Consider the following 16,218-nt stretch of genomic DNA (forward strand, 5'->3'; position numbering starts at 1 on the left):
TTGATTTGAACAGGTGCATGAAATTTAAATTGAACATATTAGTTACCGTACGTCTACAATAGCCATTGATACCCCTTGATGTCATCATGGGAGAAGAAGAGTTGAAAGTTGGCATGATGACAAAACGGGCTCAAAAAATGAAAAGTATTGGTCCTGTGAATTTCAAAGAACGAGTGTTTGTTCTTACTCGTAATAAGATTTCATATTATGAAGGCACACAATATGTAAGTTTTGTTTAGAAAAAAATTGCCGGTACTGATTTAATTCACTAGCCTATACAAGAAGACATTTCAGTATGATGGAAAATAAATATGATGTAAATACACTACGGTAGTATTATTTTTGAAATATATATATATATAATTATATATTGTATACATAGGCGCCGGGTTTTGAAAATTGCCGGGGGGGCAAACTTTCTAGCCGACTGATTGCTTACATTCAAAATGCTGATGTTTGTTTGTCAGCATTGATGTTTGCTTGCGTCTATCTACCATTGTATGTAGGCTCAGACCTCGAAATTCATGGTGGGCATCGGACATGTCTGCAGTCACAGCATGTGATGTCCGCGGGAAGTACCATCTAGATCTGTCATATTTGTCCGCTGAGAAATAACACAGGAACTAACGATACAAATCGTCATTGCATAGCACGAACAATTGTTTTGCGATAATATAATTTCCAGCGCATTCTTGCGCGCATCTAGAAAAGGTGAATACTGCATCCCTTAGCTTCCATTCAAGGAGGAAAACTTTCAATTTTTACATTGCTTCAACGATTGATGACATTGAATCAGCGTAACAAAGGTGAATTCTTCGTTAAGAATCGATAGGAGTACAGGTACTTCTACACTAATCACGCGCAGTTTAGTTCAAGTTTTACGTCACAATGTCTGGCTTTGATCTCCGAGTAATAATGATACGGCAAGGTTGGTTACCAAATTAGATTATACGAGTAGGCTATTACAACAAGATGCAACAAATTTGTTAAGTTTTGGTATCACAGTAAGAAAGAAAAAACCCAAAGAAAATTCACTTTCGCTCACAATGACATGCAAAAATAAACTTAAAGAAAAAAGCCTGTGAAACTTTGAACCAGGGTTGTCGGTATTTTACCCGACCCAAAAAAACCCGGGTGGGTTTTTAAAAAAACCCACTTAAAAAAACCCAAAAAAACCCATAAAAAAACCCAGAGCATCATATGTGTCCAGTTTTTATTAGAAAATTAAAAAAATGAACAAAAACACTACAAGGCACTTAAAACAAACTTTAAATTAGGACTTAAGGATGTGATTGTGAAGTAAATTTCCTAAAATAAACTGAAAACGCAGTGGATACTGTACAGTACACAAAAATCAAGTAATGCCGCTTTGTGTATATATACTACACTAAAACTAATTTATGCAAGAAGGCCTGATAGTTAAACTGGTGAAAGTAGGCTACTACTCTACTGTAGTCTGTATATATGATGTGAAATGCAATTTAGGAGGCTATTTGCCAGTTACAGATTCTGGATTCTAACGCATGGCTGTTTCAGAGCATTTGCCTAAATGGCCACGCAATTGCTCATCCATTACTATATATAATATATATATATAAATGATAAAAAATATTTAAACATGATGGCATAAATTTTTACATTGATTCTAGGTTTGCAGTCTTTAAATCACTGAAAAAAATGACAAATTTTGTTGTCTGGGTAGTTCTTGTTTTTAACAACGGTTCAATGTCACCGTACTTCTGTTTCTTTTGTTATCTTAGGAGCAGCGCTCTTGTTGCAACAAGTAGATCTTTTAATTGAGATCGATCCGCAATGAAGGTCAAACTAACGCGAATCTGAACTTAGAAACATTTGATTTAGGATTTTTTTTAAAATAATTTGCCAGGGGGCAGCCACCCCGAGCAAAATTTACGGGGGGGCGCCGTCCCCCCGCCCCCCCGGAGTTGGTGCCTATGATTGTATATTATGTTGTATATCAGTGTATTAATGCAAGAGTTTTTTCTGTGATAGTCATAAGTGACGCATTGTCTGTCAAATGTAATACTGGTTTGTGTTTTGTTTTTTTTGATTTTCTGACCATCTACATAAAGTTGGTGGACAAAGTTGACCAGTGACGAGTGGAATGTATTGATTATAATTTGCTATTCTATAGCGCTATTCACTGCTTTTTGAATAGCAACTGTTTAAATCTACTGCTTATAAATACAAACATTGAATGCATGTATCTGCTGGTATGGTATGCATTATGCAAGCACTTGACTGCCAGTACTTGAGTGGTCGAAAATGATTTACTGAGTATATATATATATATACGTATATATATATAATACGTATATATATATATATATATACAAAAAAGGATAGATGATTTTGATAAGCAATCTAATTGCAAAACCGCACAATATATAATACGAAATATATATAATATATATGATAATTACTTTGTGTTGGTGAGTATGTGTTTTTCACCATGTACAGGCTGTTTCTCTTTTATGGCATAATTTCTATACTCTTTTTTTGCTGTTAAAGCAATATAGCTTTTATGGTAACTTAATTTTTCAAATTCCTAAGTGTGTCAAATGGACATACAGAAATAGACAAGAAAGAAGAGACGATGACGTTTAGACCCAATTGATTTCGATTCTGATAAAAATGATAGGGCTTCTTGGAAATGCAAAGGTGTTGGCTGTAAGAAAGTCATGCAAGTTTTGTTTGACAATACTATAGCTTGTATCTTATTTGAATTTGGCTTTATAGCAAAAGATGATGCTGGTGTGTCAAAATGTGCTGTTTTTTGAGTTATGCCATGGCCACCTGGAGATACGGCCTGATTTTTCACATTTTGCAGATTTTGATTACAGCTACTGCTAGTGTTTGACTGACATTTTCTGAGATTTTTTTACTTTTTGCTGTCTCCTAATCATATGAAAGCTTTTTGTTGCCTTGGGAAAGCAACAGCAAATGAGAAAAAGCAAGTTGAAAAACGCTGAATCAGACTGTGATTGAAAAATTAGCAGTCTGACTAAAATCTTCGAAATCAAATTTTCTTTGTTTTTCAACATGTGAGGATGTTAAAACCTATTGTGTTCATCTGGAAAAAACAGTAAAGAAAGCGTAAAAATATAATTTTTGGAAAAATTTATTTAAACATTTGCCCAAAGTTAGCAAAATCGGAAAATTTCTGCAAAATGTGACAAATCAGGCCGTATCTTTAGGTAGCCATGGTTATGCTAAGCAATGACTCAGTAAAAGTTCAGATCTAAATAAAATACTTCAATTTAAAAGTGAATTTGCGCATTGTAGACTAGCAAAACTAAGATTAAACTTGTTAAATTGTAATTTTTTTCATTAGAAATGTGTGACCAGTACACTGAATGACAGTAAGACCTCTGCCATAACACGGTATTAAATAGTTTGAATAGCACTGCACTATAGTCTTGTGTTTGTAAGTGCATTGTTAATTTGATAAACCTTGCTACGTTTCTATGCTACTTTTGTTTTGCAGCAAAGAGGAAAGATAAAGGGAAGTTTTGGTGTTGAAACAATATCTTTTGTTGGTCCAATTAATGACAAAGCGTTGAATCGAACAAGTGCCTTCCAAGTAAGTAGATTTATGGATCAGTTTTTGTTCCTACTGGGCTGTTCAGTTGTTAAGAGCAATACGGAAGTGTAGGCTAGGCTGCACCAATTTTGGACTAATGTCTGATCTTTACCTAAGTTGGTCCAAAGTTATAGTTGAGCTCATCATTCATAAAAATGACAAAAAAAGTTGAATTAATTGTCGTTTGACATCTTCTGTAGAAGCGTTTCCATGAAAACCAACCAAAAAATAGAAAAATATTGTATTTTGAAAAGCGATGGAGCTATCTAGAACGAAACTTTTTTTTAAATGAATCAAAACTATGACATTTCTACCGTATTATGCATTTAATGGCAAGCCAAAATAAGGGGAGCAGCTGACTTGAAGACTATAATTATGTCACTTCGCGACTTCCTGTCGTCTGTTAAATCTGTACAAAAATAAAATTTTCAGGCATCGTCTTCTACAGACTACTATTCCATTTTGAAGTTCAGTGTTAACAGCAGTTGTACCAAACAAAGCAAAATGCTAATTTTCTTGGTCAGACCATCAAATTTTTCCATTTCAGAAATGATCCACTTGGTTTCATTTTTAGCTGTACTTGCTTTGCCATCCAAATCCTTTATGCACAAGATTATGTCTTCCTTGGGATGCTTTTGTGAGTTCAGAATGACTGCAACGCTTCTTTGCTTTCAGAAACATGTTGCAAACTGACCTGTTCAACATTTTCCCATCCCATTGCAACATAAAAATATCTTTACACTCAATACGTTTTCTTTTCAAGTCATTTGTTTGTTCACCAACTTATAATCTTACCAAATATCTTTTTCTTTTGCAAGTCATTTCTGACACTGATGATTCGATGGCTGCAAAGCCCGATGACTGACTTGATACGTGTCAGTCACCAAGTGTACATGAAAACTAAGCGCAACTTTTCTTATATTTAAAATAAAATTTGAAAAAGTTGAAGGTTGCTCATGATATAGCTTAAATCCTTTTCGTTACAACTTTCATCATCAGCTTGACTATCTGGATTTACAATTGATGTTTCTTGACATGGTTTTGTTTTTTGCTTTTTAATTTGTTTGACCATGGTTTTTCTATTTTTTTTATCAATAGCTCCAATAGTTAGTTGAGCCCTTGCTAATAAACCCAAAAATTTCAATAACTCAAAAAATACATAAAATAAGCAATTAAGCATATAAAATGTATCAAATGCATATAGAAATATCATAGTTCTCAGTCATTTAAAGAAAGATTTTTGTTATAGCTCCATCGGTTTTCAAGATACAGTATTTTCTATTTTTTTGGGTCGTTTTTCTGGAAATGCTTCTACAGGAGGCATCAAACGACGATTGATTCAACTTTTTTTTGTCATTTTTATATATGATGAACCCAACTATAACTTTTGACCAGCTTATGTAAAAATCTGAGATATTTGCTCAAAATTGATACAGCCTAGTGTAGACATTGCGCTTTTCCTTTCTATTTGCTGTTTTTTTTTTTTCTACAGATTATCCATGAAGGATGCTATTTGTATTGTTGTGCCAAAGGGACAGCAGATCGTGATGAATGGATTGAAGCTATAAAACAAGGTACGGCACCATAAAATTTTCATGGACGCAAGGCTTTGACAATAATCTAATTTTGATATTGCTCTTTTTTTGCTTTTTTTTTAAAGGAATCATACAATAGATGTGTACCGTAAATTCAATGTTTAGCCTATATTCATTATTTATTGAATTGCAATCTTTTTGCTTGGTTTGCAGGTTAAAGGTTTAGCTTTGATGCTGATTTTCTCCTTAATCGTACATTTTGTTGCATAGCTTCGAGCTGATTTAGCAAACAAATCACATCATCTTTACGTTGCAGCATGCAAATGGAAAAGAAGATCTCTAGCAACCATGTACCATCCTAATATATACAATGGCGGAAAGTGGCAGTGTTGCGGAAATGCCAATAAAAATAGCAAGGGCTGCCAGTCCACTGAAGGCAAAGATGACAAATCAACAACCGATTTTGACGTTACTCGTAAGTTTTCCCTGTGGTTTAACCCGGAAGGAAATCAATCTGTGTATTATAGCTAGTTGTGTTTGAATTTCATGATATAGTGCCTCGTTTCCTGATTGCCTATAACCAAATTGTATTAGCCACAGTAACAAAAAAATATTGCATAGCGATAAGCGTGGCTACCAAGTGACATGCCATGGTTTACGTGTTTGTTGGGGTCAGCATTGCATGTCACTGCTTTCACAATGTCGCTGTGTTCACAATGGTTGTATGAAAGCTTGTGTGGTGATGGGGTAAGTAATTGGAATCCAAAAATTGTTGATTACACCATGTAACAAAATTTGGCAAAATTTTTAGTTGCGGAAAAATTTTTATGTATTGTGTTCTGTTACTTCAAACTAATCACCAAAATAGCAAAAAAAAATCTGAAGTGTCCTTACTTTTGATAAAATGTCACTTTTTCTGATTGTTAGTTTTACTCAGAGATTGTCTGTATTAACCAGCATAGTTTTCTATTAAACGTGTAAGCACGCAAACACAAAGAAATAATATGCAAATATAAGCCATATATGCATCATGCAAAGATGAAAACACTTCAAAAGTGATCACATTTGTGTGACTTGCGTCTATACACCGAGAAATCTTCTCGTACTGCGGACAATACACCCCCCCCCCTCTTTCATGTTGCAAATCCACCGCCCTAGATATTTTCTTTCCATATAAGATGAAACCTTTCACCATCTTTTCCGCTTCCACCAATCACCATACAAGGATCCACACAATCAAGATGGGAGTGCAGGAAATGCATTTTTATGGACATGAAACACACCATTTTTCATATTCTTTCATTACAGTGTTTCCAAAAGTTGATAATAATTATTGCTTCGTTGAGCCTATTACCCAAATTCTGAATTTATGTCTGCATTAAGTAGGCTATGTTGAATTCGTCATGAGAGACTTTTTCTATATCTTGAGACATACTATCGTGTCTTATACAGTTTTTTTGCTCCAGGGTTTGAGAATCGGCAACTCAGCTGCTGACTGCCACGCGAAACAGGTTCTATAGAACATAATATGGAAGAATATGCAATGTCATGTCGGTTTTTTGTTTTTCTAAACCGTGAACTGTCAACGATATAGCAACAACGGTCTTCTGTATGGTTTCGGGGTTCTCTCCAAACTCTTGAAATAGCAAGTAGCCTACTGTAGTATCAAATGTCGTTTTCCCTTAGTCAGCTATCTAAATTGGACCGATGTCCTCTACAGATCAAATAAGGTGCACAGCTTTTAACTTGGTCAATTTGGTCGCTAATTTCCTTACCAAAAAACATTTCATAAGTATAAAAGTTTTGTTTGTTTGTTTGTTTGTTATATCTTTACCCTGCATTGCGGGAAAGCGGACTTGAGCGCTATGCATCGGTGTACGCCTTCCGACGTACACCTGACCCACGCTGCAGCCGACGGCAATGTCTGTTTCCGGTTGTCTACTCTACTTATGACTTAAATTTGATACTACCCATTACTCGAAATCGATCACTGGGTAGAGGCAATCATCGTAAAGTTTCTTGCCCAGAGAAACAACAGCAAGTGCGGGTGGCTGGAGTCAAACATACATTTCGCTGGTTAGTCTGATATGGTTACTGATATAGATAGACCACAGACATAGCAAAAAGTTTTAAAACAATCAGTAGAAAGTTTGCATTCACGTGATGATCCAATTCCCAACTTATCTGCAATTTAGGCTAGAGCTTTTTACAGAACACAGTAAGCAACAACGAATGGTTGAAACATTTTAAGTTCTATGTTTTCTGATTACATTGATAGTAAATAAAAACAATTTGAAATTTCTGTACTTGCTCTATTCCACGACCATGACAAAACAAAGATCATTGTTATGATACAAGCTACAGTTATGAAGCTAAAATGATAGCCACTATGACGTCACACTTTACCGACCTTATAAGGAATTTAGAGTAAGAGCTTGAGAAACAGGGTACTAAAAGTTTAAAAACCTTAAATAAATATTTTTTAAACGACAATCGTGGAAAAAAATTGCTAGAAGTATGTTTTAATCAGCAATATCTTTCAAAAAATACTAAAAACTTGGCACAACTAATTTTTTGTTACATGGTGTTATTCGGGAGACGGCGTTGGAATATTTCTTGAAGGATCGATGATTCTTGAAAACGATTCCAAATTTAGTTCTAAATGTATTTGCATTTTTACATGCCTACTTATTATTTGCTTTACTACAGTGCCGGCAAAAAAATCTTTACATTCAGTCGGCAAAAAACACTTTACAAGTAAAATTTGCACAAGTTCTTAGCTTACTGTTCCCGCCAAAAGCATTGCGTCACAAAAACGCTTATAGTTACATCATTAACTACTCTCTGGCTTCACTTCACCATAAACCCATTGCTCTGCGTGCCTAACTGCCTAGTGTTGCTTTACGGCTTTGTGAATAGTAAGGTGAGGCCATTTATCAATGAAAATCTTTACAATGACTGAATATTTCACCTTTTTAATTGATAAATTGCCTCTCTTGAGACCCCAATTACTCTGGCTACAGCAATCACAGAATCTCTCTTCTCTAACAAAGTCAAGGCAAGAGATTTTTCTTCCATTTGCTTCTTTCAACCGATTTTTGTTTTTGAAATATTTTTGCAAGACCTCGAAACTTTGAGAAAATGAAAAATGTTGTGCGATTTCACCCACCTTACTATTCACGAAGCTGTAAGGCAACACTAGGCACGCAGAGCAATGGCTTTATGGTGAAGTGTAGCCAGAGAGTAGCTAATGAATAATGATGTAACTATAAGCGTTTTTGTGACGCAATGCTTTTGGCGGGAACAGTAAGCTAAGAACTTGTGCAGATTATACATGTAAAGTTTTTTTTTGCCGACTGAATGTAAAGATTTTTTTGCCGGCACTGTATGTATAATTGTGTGCAATTTTTGAAGGAAGTTTCATTATTGAACAGGTATTGATATTATATCTACACCTAACAAAATGATTAGGCTAAGCCATTTTGTGAAGATTGAAGAAACACTTTATGTCCATATTTTCTATTCAAGTAATTACAGTATGTACAAGAGTTACGGTAATGTTTTGTTTGACTTTCATTTGTTGCAAGCAAAATAAGTTTTTGCAACAGAACTTTTTGTTATCGTCTCATCACTAAGATCATGTAAAGCTCCGATCAATTAACGTTGGTCAAACAATTTTGCTCAAAATAAGGTGACGGACCGAATTTGACCTTTTTTTTAGGTTAAACAGCAGCTTAGGGTTCGAATTGCTGACCCAGAGTTGCACTTACTGAGATAGGTGAGGATCGAGCACAAACGCAGATTTGACACCCTGAGTTTGAATGTTTCACCTATCGCCATCCCTATAATTTCTGCTGTCGGAAAGAACGTCTCTGAAACATTTTCTCTTAGAGTAGACAAACTAAACATTCCCATAATTTCTGTTCCAAAAAGCAGTTCTCGTATGTCTCTCTCGTATAGTTGGCTTATTTTTGATGTGAAGATTGTTCATTTCTTTTGTCAAGGTACCAGCAATGATCTAGAGATACCAGGACTACATGTTCAACCCCCAGTGGTCGTTCCAAACATGGAAACGAAACGATATAGTATTGGCACTTCCAGCACTGCTCCAATCATTCCCCCCAAGTCAAAAGAACTCGTCCAATCCTTCTATCCTCCTTCAAATTTTAGACCGGGAATCGCAGAATCCGTTTCGCGGATGAATATAGGAAATGGAATTCCCTCAATGCCAGTGATACCATCATCTGACGTGCCACCACCGGTGAGCCAACGACGTGGCTCTGAGTCCGCCAAAAAGTCAAACACTTTCGGTGGCGCATACCGGCAAGGTCGGGAAGAAACCAGTCAAGCAGTTTCGTTGCCCGGGTTGGCGCCCTCTTTCAATAATTACCCAAATGGTGGCCGTTTAAATACCACAGAGTTTGACCATTCTCTCGGAGAAAGGACTAACTACCCTTCACTTGGCCGTTCTTATTCCCAGAACTCTCCTCGTCAAATTTTAAGTTCTTACGAACATAACTCCATTCAAGGTCAGATTTCGATCATTACTTTTAACCAAAGATCTTTGGTTTGCATGTTCCTAATTTCCAAGCCCGGTATTTTTTTCGCAAATTGTAATTTTATTTTTGACTTGATATTATAATATCTTTTTAAACATCATCAATTTGCATGCGCCACCATTGTTTTGCTGCAGTATCTTTTGCTTTTTTCATGTGAGATTCAGATTGAATTAGTGAGTAGTCCAGTTCAGTGCAAAGTGATATATATTTATTTTTCAATTACTGTAATTTCCACAATTCTTGAAACAATCACGTCTGCGGAATGCCGTTTTTAATTTTGCCTGTTTGGTACAACACAGCTTGCCATGAATTGCGATGGCAGCTTTGCTTTGGAATTGTATCTTCTGACAAAGCAAAGGATAGAAGTTACCAAAGCAACTTGTTTTTTGGACTCGTGTAAACAGGCTATACTTGAAAATAGAGATGTACCGATCTATCAGTATCGATATCGGTGATATTAGCTAATTTTGGAGTATCGGCATGGGCTAAATTTGGCCAATACTAAAAATGTAAAAAAAACGCATTTGCTCTGGATTTTTCACAAAGATATAAATTTTTTGAAGTAGTAATTCATGTCACACTGATGTAGAAAAACGACAACCCGTTTAAAATTTTAATACCTTACACTCCCATGACTTGTTGCACACACTTTTTGGCATTGTTAGTGGAACTGACTGATGCTTTCACTCATACATGGCGTTTTGCTTCAGCAGTTTTGCGTTGCTCGATTCTTAAATTGTTAAAGCTTTGGTAGAGAGTTTGCTTTGTTAAACCATAGACAGACAAAGCAATGTATCTTCAACGGGTTTAACATTTTTTATTACACAGAAGGAATACAACATAATTAAAATAAATTCAAACGTTTTCGACACCTACTTATGTCCTCATCGGAAATTACTTTAAATTTGTAACATACAAAAAATGAGAATTATAAGATAAATCTGACTGTTACTGTCGACACTCCGGACTGAAAAGCACAAACTCATCAAGTGATACAAGAATGATTGCGAGGATAAATAAAACGGCAAGAAACAGATCACATGAGATCTGGTAAAAATATGGACCAGGACCAGATATAGTGGCTGTCTGGAAGCCAACTAAAAACCACCAAATTATTTCGTTTTTTTGAATGTCTAGCAATGTAGAAACGATGCAAAATTATACATTTTTAAGATACATGACCTTATGCTGCGGCTCGAATGACGCGATACCTGAATGCCGAAAGCCGCAAGACACGTGACTTGAAAACTTAAAATGTTTTTGACACACAATGCGATGCAAGTAAAGTTTCTTGTACTGAAGAAGATGAAGGTGCTGCTAATTCATTTCTTGCTTTTTTAACCTGAAAATTAACTTTAACACTTAAAAACGCTTAGGAAGGGATAATGAATCTTTGCAAATAAATTATGTCAAGTCAAAGCTTTGTTTATAGTTTTATGCAAATTTGGTCAAACTTAGCATTCGATCGAAAGCCTTCCAAACGGTATCGGCCTAAAAAGTTATATTGGTATCGGTACATCTGTACTTAAAAACTTTTCCTTTCAGAGTATCTTCAAAAATATACAAAAGTTTCGAAAGGCACGAGATGAGTTAAAACTGTTGCGCCATGCGCTTCCGATACTGGTCTGAATTCATCCAACTGCAATGCTACATCACACAAGACCGGTGCCCTTTTTCCAAAAGTCATGTCTTGGTGAAAACCACTCGATTGTTCCACATTAGGAAATTCTAAATGTTGAAAAGCAAGCTTTCGGCATCGGTAATTTAAAATCAAGTTATGCTTGTATGATTTTGTGATAGGTTCTTCTACCTATTGTTATCATTTACTCCAGGGGTGTCCAAAGTCTGTCCGCGAGTCAAGTATGATGGTAAGACTGTGAGGTAGTGTTAGCCCTCGGGTACTTCCGCATTGTCAACTTTGGTCGGCCGTACAAAGGTTTGGACGTCCCTGTTCAACTTTAAGGCAAATCATTGCGCACATCAAAACATTCCACATTAAATTGTTAAAATATTCTCCAAACTTAAACCTTTGACTGTCAGATTTCTCGGTAGGTTTGTTTCGCTGATTACGCTAGTAGAAAGCACTTGTCAGAAAACTACTTCTGGTTTTTCTTACTTTTGTTTTGCAAATAATAACTCCTGTGATTCGTGAGTAATTAGCAAACAGAACAATTACACTTGTCTTCTGCAAGTTGATTAAACATTTAAACAAGTGTAAACTTGTGATGTCAAAACATCAAGCATTGGACAGGTAGCAGCTCGTAAGATACATTTTTTCAATCGAGTCAATAACTAGTGTTAGCGTTGTGATTTACGGTCTGTTGTTTGGCTTTATCAATCACCTTGTGTGGGCCTCATTTACAGTATGCAATATGCATGAAGTGCACTAAGAATGTCTTGATATTCCCCACAGCGTCGAGCTGTTTTTGTACCAGGAAGTCGTGTCACGCCAGTAGTACTCGTCATCATGGCTTGCGTTACAAAACACAGTAGCTATGCAGTATCATATAACGTACTTTCAAACCTTTAGTATCGGGCATATACAGTACATTACACGGGTTTTGTGATTTCGATATACAACCATTTTGTTTTTCTGGGTTTGTCCAAAAAAAAATCTTTCCTAGAAGAGGAGGGGCATGCCCTGCCCTCAGTGATGTCATGCAAAATGTATTGTGTCCCTTGTACACCTTGTATATTACGACCTTGGTTTCAACTGGTGTTTCACGAAATATCGTCACTTGGTTCAACAATAATTTTGCACGATTTGTCCGAAAATCATTTATTTTTCGCAGCCAGTCATCACGTGATATATCGTTGTGTTGAGACTGTGTTTTACTGTTATGGATCTTTTGTTTAACAAAACAAATACGCACAATTGTGTATTTTGCTCAAACAAGCCCAGATGCCATGCTGATATAAACTACAAATGAATGAATTGTCCATATGTATATATGCTTGCATTTCTACAGCAAACGTAATTTGTGATTTTGTTAATTTTTTTGCGACTTTGGCATGCTTGTTTTCTAATCATGAGAGTGGCCAAAACATGTGTAGTGTTATAAAATGGCATTGCATTTCGTGATATAATTTTGACGTTGACACGTAAATTTTGGTAGATATTTGATTATTAAAAATGGTTATTATTTCAGAGCCTTCTAAACCTTTACCCCTGCCAAAAAACAATTATGAAGAAGCGAGGAATTTCGTGGTGGCGATGTATGATTTTGAGGTATCTGTTGACCACACCTTGACAACATAAAACCGTCTGTCCGCCCCGATAGCTCAGTTGGTTAGCGTGTGACTTCGTGAACGGAGAAGCTCCAAGATCAAGCGGCGCTATTTCGACTCTCGTTGTGTTCGCTTGAACAACGCATTCTATCGACTGCTCTCCATTCAGCGGCACCTAATGGATGGAATAATTCCCCAACAACAACACTTCAACAATCGGAAACTTCACTCTGTCAATCTCGGTGACCCACCTGCGTCAAAAGCCTCTACAAGTTTGCGAAACTACCAGGAATAACTTATCAAGGCTTTGTCAGTTCGAGGATAAAGATTCAAAACCAACCAACCGACTGAAGCCCATAGGCTGTGAAAAATTGCTGCCTTACGAGTGCAAGAATATACGACTAACACTTTTAAATAGTCTATTTGCTGAATTGTAGCAAGTGTGACTTCCTTTGCTTTTCACCATTGTTAAGAAATATTGCCCATTCTTTTTGCGTTGTGGATCGTCGTATTGTCTTCGGTTACAACTTCCCGTGCCATATTTGAGATTGAGAACCACTGCTTTATACTCTTATTGTTTGCTCAGCCGTATTAATCCCACCTGAAATAGATTTTTGTTTTAAATAAATCGTTTTCTAAAGTCTGGGAAGAGATAACTTTCTGTGTAATACTAGTGTGCGTCGCGAAATCATTTTTATAAAACAACACTAATGATAATGATATGAACTTTTGCTTCAGCCTGTCGAACCTGACGACATTGCGTTGCGGACTGACGAACGTTATACAGTCTTAGACAAAAGTCGTCCACACTGGTGGAAAGTGAGAAACAAAAATGGTTTGGAAGGATACGTCCCAGCCAACTATATTAAAGATGAAACCGAAATGTCCGATGGCCTTGAAAAACAAAGGTGACATAATATATACTATTGCTGCTGTATTGACGTTACGGTTTTGTTGTAGTATATATGTTAAGACGTTTGATGGAGAGATATTTCTTTGACGAGAATAACGTATTAAAGAGTTAACGAGATATAAAATTTATTTCTAGCTGGTTTCAGAAAGACATTTCGCGACTGCGTGCGGAATATTTACTCAAAGAAGATGGAAAAGAAGGGAGTTTTATAGTTCGCACATCGTCACAACCATCCTGTGTTTACACCTTGTCGGTTGTTTCAAAAGTAGGCTGGTGCGTTGAAAAGTCTCTTCACGACTTTTAAGTCGAGTGTAAAATCATGTTTTTCTGTATAGAAAACGGTCATCATCAACCATCTGCTCCAAAATGATCATGCACAAAGACTTTTTCTTTTCTTCCCATTCTTGTACTGTTCCTCTTAATCTCAGGTGTCATACCTCAAGTGTCAAAAGTATATTAGGTTCTTAGCTATGTTAAGGTGTCTTCTTTCTTGGAATGTTGTTATTACGATGTCGGTATCACTAAATCACTCTGTAATAAAATGCAAGTCCACAGCCGCAGTAAATAGTTTTGCTATAACTTTTACGACAAAACAAATAAAACATAAAGGAAGCGTGTTTGACATGTATCAAACAAATTCAGAAGACTCGATAGAAGAAGACAATTTAAACGCATGATACATTTTAAAACCGTTTCAAGTCATTCGAAAATAAAGGAGAATGATATTCTATGCATCTTAAGTTTTTTCAATTTCTATTTGCAACGTATTTACAAATTTATAGTGTCACCGGGCCGGTCATAGTGAAGCATTACCACATCAAGCTGAACGAGCAAAATAAATATTATCTATCAGACAAGCACTCCAAGTCAACGTTAATGGAATTAATCGAATACCACAGATTAAACGCTGGCGGTACGTACTCGTTCGTATTTTTGAAGGAAACTTTAAACTTTTTTAGGGAATTGCTCATTTCATATCGTGTAAGTACATTCTGCAAAGGAACCGAGCTTTGAAGTTTGTGTTTTTTACTTTAAAGAATCCGAATTTTTTTACTTTTATACTTTCTAATTTTTAAAATTTGATGTTTAGCTGGCATTATCTTACGACAGTTAGAGCCCGCAGTATCTTTATCTGGTTAAGTTTCAATCCTGTTCTATTTGCCTGGGATTCATCCAAGGGAAATAGAACCAACTGAACGTGATAAAATGGAAACTAAAACATGTCACTTTACTTTGAAATTTGCACTTGCATTTTTTCTAATTTTTTTTAACCTTTCTTTCATTCTTTTGTCATTGCATAGAATCAGTTCAGTTTAATGGTTGAACGTTCAAAGAAACATTGAAAAGTTTGTTCCAAATTGTTGTATATCACTTTAATGCTCCTTTAGATACAATTCGTGGTAAAATGTCTTTATGGTATTCCTTGTCATTGGGATTATTTTGACCCTGGAATTTTTCTAAGTTTTTATGCATGACTAAAATGTTGCAGGAATGACATATTATACCAACTTGCGACAAATTATTATTCACATAGTTTGCTTGTCAGCATCTGAAATTCAAATTCAAGAGTGCGGCAATTGTGCATTCATGCAGTGCATTTTTGCAATTTTATTGTATTTGTAATGCAATAATTTTACACAATTGAAAGACATTTCCAAAAATCGTATTTTGCAAAATGTATTCTGTCAAATATTTAAAACTGCTTGAAACATCATATACAAGATGTTTTCTCCTTTTTAAGCAAGCTTCAATGAGACAAAATTTGAATTTTATTTTGATCATACAAACTTGTTCAAAAGGACCCCGATGAGCCGAAAACGCTCGCGCACTTGAAAAAATGACTTCGTTGACCAAGCCGTTTTCAAGCCCTTTTGCCGCATTGCCAATTAGTACCATTCATCAGGCAGCCACACATGTTTAAGTCGTTTTTGCCGTGAGATTTTGACCTTTGAAGTTTACATTAATGTGATAAGAAGTTGCTATGAGCAATGTTCTCCTCCAGCAAACATTAGCTGAACGTGTTAAGTTATTTTGGAGTATTTTATGTCAATGTAGATTTATTTTAAAATAGGCTAATCTAAAAATAATGTAATCACGTACAGCATTGTGTATAAAACGTTTTCAGCACTTTTCGAATCATTTTTGTAAAATTTCTGCCTTAGCGCTCACGGAAGTTCAGTGCTGTATTCCATGCGCAGTTTGACACCTACAATTCACCTATTGTCATTTTCCTACTACTGTAGTCCGTTAATGCGTAGCCTCAAGATAACGTACAGGCATTGACTGCCTAAAAGTTAGTTCAAAAAGCTGCAATATTGTGCTTACCGTAAATTCAGTTTCTGGTCGTTATGAATCATTCTGGATCGTTTTAACACAAAGGTT

The 16,218-nt window shown here is 35.8% G+C and overlaps 1 protein-coding gene across 1 annotated transcript in view; it reads left to right on the forward strand.

The window, feature by feature from the left end:
• The window catches only part of LOC145780184 (tyrosine-protein kinase TXK-like), a 22,750-nt gene continuing 6,532 nt past the window's right edge, over window positions 1-16,218 (forward strand). The window contains exons 1-9 of the mRNA XM_082591891.1: window positions 1-224; window positions 3,506-3,601; window positions 5,094-5,175; window positions 5,453-5,611; window positions 9,141-9,665; window positions 12,845-12,924; window positions 13,662-13,831; window positions 13,972-14,109; window positions 14,619-14,749. Coding sequence (XP_082448017.1) covers window positions 87-224; window positions 3,506-3,601; window positions 5,094-5,175; window positions 5,453-5,611; window positions 9,141-9,665; window positions 12,845-12,924; window positions 13,662-13,831; window positions 13,972-14,109; window positions 14,619-14,749 — 1,519 coding nt within the window. The 5' untranslated portion in view covers window positions 1-86. The remainder of the gene's footprint in view (window positions 225-3,505; window positions 3,602-5,093; window positions 5,176-5,452; window positions 5,612-9,140; window positions 9,666-12,844; window positions 12,925-13,661; window positions 13,832-13,971; window positions 14,110-14,618; window positions 14,750-16,218) is intronic.

The sequence above is a fragment of the Aplidium turbinatum genome, chromosome 11, assembly GCF_918807975.1.
Source record: "Aplidium turbinatum chromosome 11, kaAplTurb1.1, whole genome shotgun sequence".
Classification (NCBI taxonomy): domain Eukaryota; kingdom Metazoa; phylum Chordata; class Ascidiacea; order Aplousobranchia; family Polyclinidae; genus Aplidium; species Aplidium turbinatum.